We start from the raw sequence: 7,500 nt of genomic DNA on the forward strand, positions 1-7,500 counted from the left end.
GTCCCCTCTTCTTCATGTCTCTTCTACATCAACATGTGTCCCCTCTTCTTCATGTCTCTTCTACATCAACATGTGTCCCCTCTTCTCCATGTCTCTTCTACATCAACATGTGTCCCCTCTTCTCTATGTCTCTTCTACATCAACATGTGTCCCCTCTTCTTCATATCTCTTCTACATCAACATGTGTCCCCTCTTCTTCATGTCTCTTCTACATCAGCATGTGTCCCCTCTTCTTCATGTCTCTTCTACATCAACATGTGTCCCCTCTTCTCCATGTCTCTTCTACATCAACATGTGTCCCCTCTTCTTCATGTCTCTTCTACATCAACATGTGTCCCCTCTTCTCCATGTCTCTTCTACATCAACATGTGTCCCCTCTTCTCTATGTCTCTTCTACATCAACATGTGTCCCCTCTTCTTCATATCTCTTCTACATCAACATGTGTCCCCTCTTCTTCATGTCTCTTCTACATCAGCATGTGTCCCCTCTTCTTCATGTCTCTTCTACATCAACATGTGTCCCCTCTTCTCCATGTCTCTTCTACATCAACATGTGTCCCCTCTTCTTCATGTCTCTTCTTCATCAACATGTGTCCCCTCTTCTCCATGTCTCTTCTACATCAACATGTGTCCCCTCTTCTTCATGTCTCTTCTACATCAACATGTGTCCCCTCTTCTCCATGTCTCTTCTACATCAACATGTGTCCCCTCTTCTTCATGTCTCTTCTACATCAACATGTGTCCCCTCTTCTTCATGTCTCTTCTACATCAACATGTGTCCCCTCTTCTCCATGTCTCTTCTACATCAACATGTGCCCCCTCTTCTTCATGTCTCTTCTACATCAACATGTGTCCCCTCTTCTTCATGTCTCTTCTACATCAACATGTGTCCCCTCTTCTTCATGTCTCTTCTACATCAACATGTGCCCCCTCTTCTCCATGTCTCTTCTACATCAACATGTGTCCCCTCTTCTTCATGTCTCTTCTACATCAACATGTGTCCCCTCTTCTTCATGTCTCTTCTACATCAACATGTGTCCCCTCTTCTTCATGTCTCTTCTACATCAACATGTGTCCCCTCTTCTCCATGTCTCTTCTACATCAACATGTGTCCCCTCTTCTTCATGTCTCTTCTACATCAACATGTGTCCCCTCTTCTTCATGTCTCTTCTACATCAACATGTGTCCCCTCTTCTCCATGTCTCTTCTACATCAACATGTGTCCCCTCTTCTTCATGTCTCTTCTACATCAACATGTGTCCCCTCTTCTTCATGTCTCTTCTACATCAACATGTGTCCCCTCTTCTTCATGTCTCTTCTACATCAACATGTGTCCCCTCTTCTCCATGTCTCTTCTACATCAACATGTGTCCCCTCTTCTTCATGTCTCTTCTACATCAACATGTGTCCCCTCTTCTTCATGTCTCTTCTACATCAACATGTGTCCCCTCTTCTTCATGTCTCTTCTACATCAACATGTGTCCCCTCTTCTTCATGTCTCTTCTACATCAACATGTGTCCCCTCTTCTTCATGTCTCTTCTACATCAACATGTGTCCCCTCTTCTTCATGTCTCTTCTACATCAACATGTGTCCCCTCTTCTTCATGTCTCTTCTACATCAACATGTGTCCCCTCTTCTCCATGTCTCTTCTACATCAACATGTGTCCCCTCTGTGGAAAGAGACTCTGAAAGTTTCAGGAACAAAGATTCTCTCTCTTTTTGATCCATTTCTATAAAAAGCTGTCTGAAAATGAGCTGATCAGATTTTGGCCACTTTGTGATGTCATAACGATGTGTTGTCTTGTGTAACCATTAGCCAATCAGCAACCAAGGTAACCCCCCCCCCCACCTTATCACCTGAATCTCCTCCTAGAGCACCATTGAGTTCTTTTTAACCAATCATCTCTTAGAGGGGCGTGGCCAGCAGCATCTCATTAGCATTTACAGCTACAGACCAGAGTCCTGCATCGGGTCGGGTACCCGACGGGTGACCAGAAAAAAATGAGTTTCGGGTTTGGTATTTTTTCCCCAAAAAAATGTGGGTTCGGTTCTGGGTAAAACAAAGAAGATGCGGGTCGGATCTATTCTCAATTCATGATTGGTGAACCGCTTAGATATGTCCCGTCCCTTAGGCTATCCAGTAGCGAGTGTTCCATAGTGATGTCATTATGTTCCCGGAAGTAAAAAAAGTCCAATAAAGGTGTTTTTCGGGGAAATATACACTACCTCTGGAGGGAACACAGGGATTTGCAGACCATTTACATGCACTAACACCTATATAACACACTACCGGAAAGGGAAAACCAGCCAAAACCTAATAAGGCTTCTTTAAAGTAACTTTATAAACAATGTATTTATGTTTCACGCTCCAGGCTCCGTTCAGAGCAGCGCAGCTCGGAGTCTCGTCTGGCGGTGGAGCAGGCGGTGAAGGAGCACCAAGCAGAGATCGTGGCCCTGCAGCAAGCGCTCAAAGACCAGAAGATCCAGGCTGAGAGCCTCACCGACACCGTAAGCTTTTTCACTCTGACGGATATATATATACAGAGATGGCAAAAGTGCACACATCCTTTACTCAAGTAGAAGTGCAGATACTCGTGTTTAAAAATACTCTGCTGAAAGTAGAAGTACTGACTAAACTTCTTTACTCAAGTCAAAGTAAAGAGGCTTTGAAATGTAATTCAGTAAAAAGTACCCATAACTAGCAGCTGTTTTAAAGAGTACCTGACCTCCCTTTATATTAATAGAACAATAATGTCATTGTTAGCTAATGAATGTTTCCATGGTGACCAACGGCAACATGACAACGTTTTCATTGGTCCCTCTTCTTTAGAGAAGACCAGGAAATGATGGATACACGGATCGTGTTCAAATCAATAGGCACGCAATGACTCTAAATAATAATGATCACGCCACCAAACACACATTCAGACTAAAGGAACCAGCCTGTTTGGAAAATGAGAGAAGTAGAAAGTACAGGTATTTGTGTTCAACATGTAAGAAGTAGAAAGTACAGGTATTTGTGTTCAACATGTAAGAAGTAGAAAGTACAGGTATTTGAGTTCAACATGTAAGAAGTAGAAAGTACAGGTATTTGAGTTCAACATGTAAGAAGTAGAAAGTACAGGTATTTGGGTTCAACATGTAAGAAGTAGAAAGTACAGGTATTTGAGTTCAAAATGTAAGAAGTAGAAAGTACAGGTATTTGAGTTCAAAATGTAAGAAGTAGAAAGTACAGGTATTTGAGTTCAACATGTAAGAAGTAGAAAGTACAGGTATTTGAGTTCAAAATGTAAGAAGTAGAAAGTACAGGTATTTGTGTTCAACATGTAAGAAGTAGAAAGTACAGGTATTTGAGTTCAAAATGTAAGAAGTAGAAAGTACAGGTATTTGAGTTCAAAATGTAAGAAGTAGAAAGTACAGGTATTTGAGTTCAACATGTAAGAAGTAGAAAGTACAGGTATTTGTGTTCAACATGTAAGAAGTAGAAAGTACAGGTATTTGAGTTCAACATGTAAGAAGTAGAAAGTACAGGTATTTGTGTTCAACATGTGAGAAGTAGAAAGTACAGGTATTTGAGTTCAACATGTAAGAAGTAGAAAGTACAGGTATTTGTGTTCAACATGTAAGAAGTAGAAAGTACAGGTATTTGAGTTCAACATGTAAGAAGTAGAAAGTACAGGTATTTGTGTTCAACATGTGAGAAGTAGAAAGTACAGGTATTTGTGTTCAACATGTAAGAAGTAGAAAGTACAGGTATTTGAGTTCAACATGTAAGAAGTAGAAAGTACAGGTATTTGTGTTCAACATGTAAGAAGTAGAAAGTACAGGTATTTGTGTTCAACATGTAAGAAGTAGAAAGTACAGGTATTTGTGTTCAACATGTAAGAAGTAGAAAGTACAGGTATTTGTGTTCAACATGTAAGAAGTAGAAAGTACAGGTATTTGGGTTCAACATGTAAGAAGTAGAAAGTACAGGTATTTGTGTTCAACATGTAAGAAGTAGAAAGTACAGGTATTTGTGTTCAACATGTAAGAAGTAGAAAGTACAGGTATTTGTGTTCAACATGTAAGAAGTAGAAAGTACAGGTATTTGAGTTCAACATGTAAGAAGTAGAAAGTACAGGTATTTGAGTTCAAAATGTAAGAAGTAGAAAGTACAGGTATTTGAGTTCAACATGTAAGAAGTAGAAAGTACAGGTATTTGTGTTCAACATGTAAGAAGTAGAAAGTACAGGTATTTGAGTTCAACATGTAAGAAGTAGAAAGTACAGGTATTTGTGTTCAACATGTGAGAAGTAGAAAGTACAGGTATTTGAGTTCAACATGTAAGAAGTAGAAAGTACAGGTATTTGTGTTCAACATGTAAGAAGTAGAAAGTACAGGTATTTGAGTTCAACATGTAAGAAGTAGAAAGTACAGGTATTTGTGTTCAACATGTGAGAAGTAGAAAGTACAGGTATTTGTGTTCAACATGTAAGAAGTAGAAAGTACAGGTATTTGAGTTCAACATGTAAGAAGTAGAAAGTACAGGTATTTGTGTTCAACATGTAAGAAGTAGAAAGTACAGGTATTTGTGTTCAACATGTAAGAAGTAGAAAGTACAGGTATTTGTGTTCAACATGTAAGAAGTAGAAAGTACAGGTATTTGTGTTCAACATGTAAGAAGTAGAAAGTACAGGTATTTGGGTTCAACATGTAAGAAGTAGAAAGTACAGGTATTTGTGTTCAACATGTAAGAAGTAGAAAGTACAGGTATTTGAGTTCAAAATGTAAGAAGTAGAAAGTACAGGTATTTGAGTTCAACATGTAAGAAGTAGAAAGTACAGGTATTTGTGTTCAACATGTAAGAAGTAGAAAGTACAGGTATTTGTGTTCAACATGTAAGAAGTAAAAGTACAGGTATTCGGGTTCAACATGTAAGAAGTAGAAAGTACAGGTATTTGTGTTCAACATGTAAGAAGTAGAAAGTACAGGTATTTGTGTTCAACATGTAAGAAGTAGAAAGTACAGGTATTTGTGTTCAACATGTAAGAAGTAGAAAGTACAGGTATTTGTGTTCAACATGTAAGAAGTAGAAAGTACAGGTATTTGTGTTCAACATGTAAGAAGTAAAAGTACAGGTATTTGGGTTCAACATGTAAGAAGTAGAAAGTACAGGTATTTGGGTTCAACATGTAAGAAGTAGAAAGTACAGGTATTTGGGTTCAACATGTAAGAAGTAGAAAGTACAGGTATTTGTGTTCAACATGTAAGAAGTAGAAAGTACAGGTATTTGAGTTCAACATGTAAGAAGTAGAAAGTACAGGTATTTGTGTTCAAAATGTGAGAAGTAGAAAGTACAGGTATTTGTGTTCAACATGTGAGAAGTAGAAAGTACAGGTATTTGTGTTCAAAATGTAAGAAGTAGAAAGTACAGGTATTTGTGTTCAACATGTAAGAAGTAGAAAGTACAGGTATTTGTGTTCAACATGTAAGAAGTAGAAAGTACAGGTATTTGTGTTCAAAATGTAAGAAGTAGAAAGTACAGGTATTTGTGTTCAAAATGTAAGAAGTAAAAGTAAAAAGTGGTCAGAAAAATAAGTAGTGGAGTAAAGTACTGATACCAGAAACATGTACTTAAGTACAGTAACAAAGTATTTGTACTCCACTACTTCCCACCTCTGTATATATATATATTTGAAGAGTTTCTTTCTTCCTGCTCTCAGATGAACGATCTGGAGAAGAAGCACGCCATGCTGGAGATGAACGCCCACAGTCTGCAGCAGAAGCTGGAGGGAGAGAGGGATCTGAAGCAGAGGCTGCTGGAGGAGGTGCGCCATCCCACATCACTGCCATGGGCTTATATGTTTTTATCCAAGTTATCATGTACAAATATTACATTTTTAAAGTAGGGATGCATATTATAGATATATAGATACGATAATACTTTAATGATCAAGTCTGAAATGTGACTTGCATCACAGCAGCTCCATGTGTAACATCAACATGGATAGATATCACACAATACGTGAAAAACAGAGAGGAATCGAGCTGTAAGGAAAGGAATTGAGCTGTATGGAGAGGAGAGGAATCGAGCTGTAAGGAAAGGAATTGAGCTGTATGGAGAGGAGAGGAATCGAGCTGTAAGGAAAGGAATCGAGCTGTATGGAGAGAAGAGAAATCGAGCTGTAAGGAAAGGAATCGAGCTGTATGGAGATGAGAGGAATCGAGCTGTAAGGAAAGGAATCAAGCTGTATGGAGAGAAGAGAAATTAAGCTGTAAGGAAAGGAATCGAGTTGTATGGAGATTAGAGGAATCAAGCTGTAAGGAAAGGAATCAAGCTGTATGGAGAGAAGAGAAATCGAGCTGTAAGGAATGGAATCGAGCTGTATCGAGAGGAGAGGAATCGAGCTGTAAGGGAAGGAATCAAGCTGTATGGAGAGGAGAGGAATCGAGCTGTAAGGAAAGGAATCGAGCTGTATGGAGAGGAGAGGAATCGAGCTGTAAGGAAAGGAATCGAGCTGTATGGAGAGAAGAGAAATCGAGCTGTAAGGAAAGGAATCGAGCTGTATGGAGAGGAGAGGAATCGAGCTGTAAGGAAAGGAATTGAGCTGTATGGAGAGGAGAGGAATCGAGCTGTAAGGAAAGGAATTGAGCTGTATGGAGAGGAGAGGAATCGAGCTGTAAGGAAAGGAATCGAGCTGTATGGAGAGAAGAGAAATCGAGCTGTAAGGAAAGGAATCGACCTGTATGGAGTGGAGAAGAATCGAGCTGTAAGGAAAGGAATCAAGCTGTATGGAGAGAAGAGAAATTGAGCTGTAAGGAAAGGAATCGAGCTGTATGGAGATGAGAGGAATCAAGCTGTAAGGAAAGGAATCAAGCTGTATGGAGAGAAGAGAAATCGAGCTGTAAGGAATGGAATCGAGCTGTATGGAGAGGAGAGGAATCGAGCTGTAAGGGAAGGAATCGAGCTGTAGGGAGAGGAAAGGAATCGAGCTGTATGGAGAGGAGAGGAATCGAGCTGTAAGGAAAGGAATCAAGCTGTATGGAGAGAAGAGAATTCAAGATGTAAGGAAAGGAATTGAGCTGTATGGAGAGGAGAGGAATCGAGCTGTAAGGAAAGGAATCGAGCTGTAGGGAGAGGAGAGGAATCGAGCCTTAGGGAGAGGAATCAAGCTGTATGGAGAGGAGAGGAATCAAGCTGTAAGAGCGGATGTGAGTCATCTGAATACCTGACTTGTGGGTTCATGGCAGTTAATTGGAAATATTTATATCAAAGTAAAGAAGTTAAAGTAACAAAGAGCGCTAAAAAGATCAAATAAATATATTTATGAAATCACAAGAAGTTAAACGGACTCAACAGACATGTATTTATTGAATTACCCTCAAGAAATATATTTAGTCTCTGATTTAAAAACTGTAAAAAAGAAATGAGGGTTCATGAAAACATATTTATTCGATAATCCTTTAAGGATCAAATCTGAAATGCTCCTTGCCTCCCAGCAGCTCCGTGTGTCGC

At 39.4% G+C, this 7,500-nt stretch overlaps 1 protein-coding gene across 1 annotated transcript in view; it reads left to right on the forward strand.

The window, feature by feature from the left end:
* The window catches only part of citb (citron rho-interacting serine/threonine kinase b), a 124,499-nt gene that overhangs the window by 78,044 nt on the left and 38,955 nt on the right, over positions 1 to 7,500 (forward strand). Inside the window, exons 19-20 of the mRNA XM_079687075.1 lie at positions 2,375 to 2,510; positions 5,708 to 5,812. Coding sequence (XP_079543201.1) covers positions 2,375 to 2,510; positions 5,708 to 5,812 — 241 coding nt within the window. The remainder of the gene's footprint in view (positions 1 to 2,374; positions 2,511 to 5,707; positions 5,813 to 7,500) is intronic.

Source organism: Notothenia rossii (assembly GCF_949606895.1).
Source record: "Notothenia rossii genome assembly, chromosome: 6".
Classification (NCBI taxonomy): domain Eukaryota; kingdom Metazoa; phylum Chordata; class Actinopteri; order Perciformes; family Nototheniidae; genus Notothenia; species Notothenia rossii.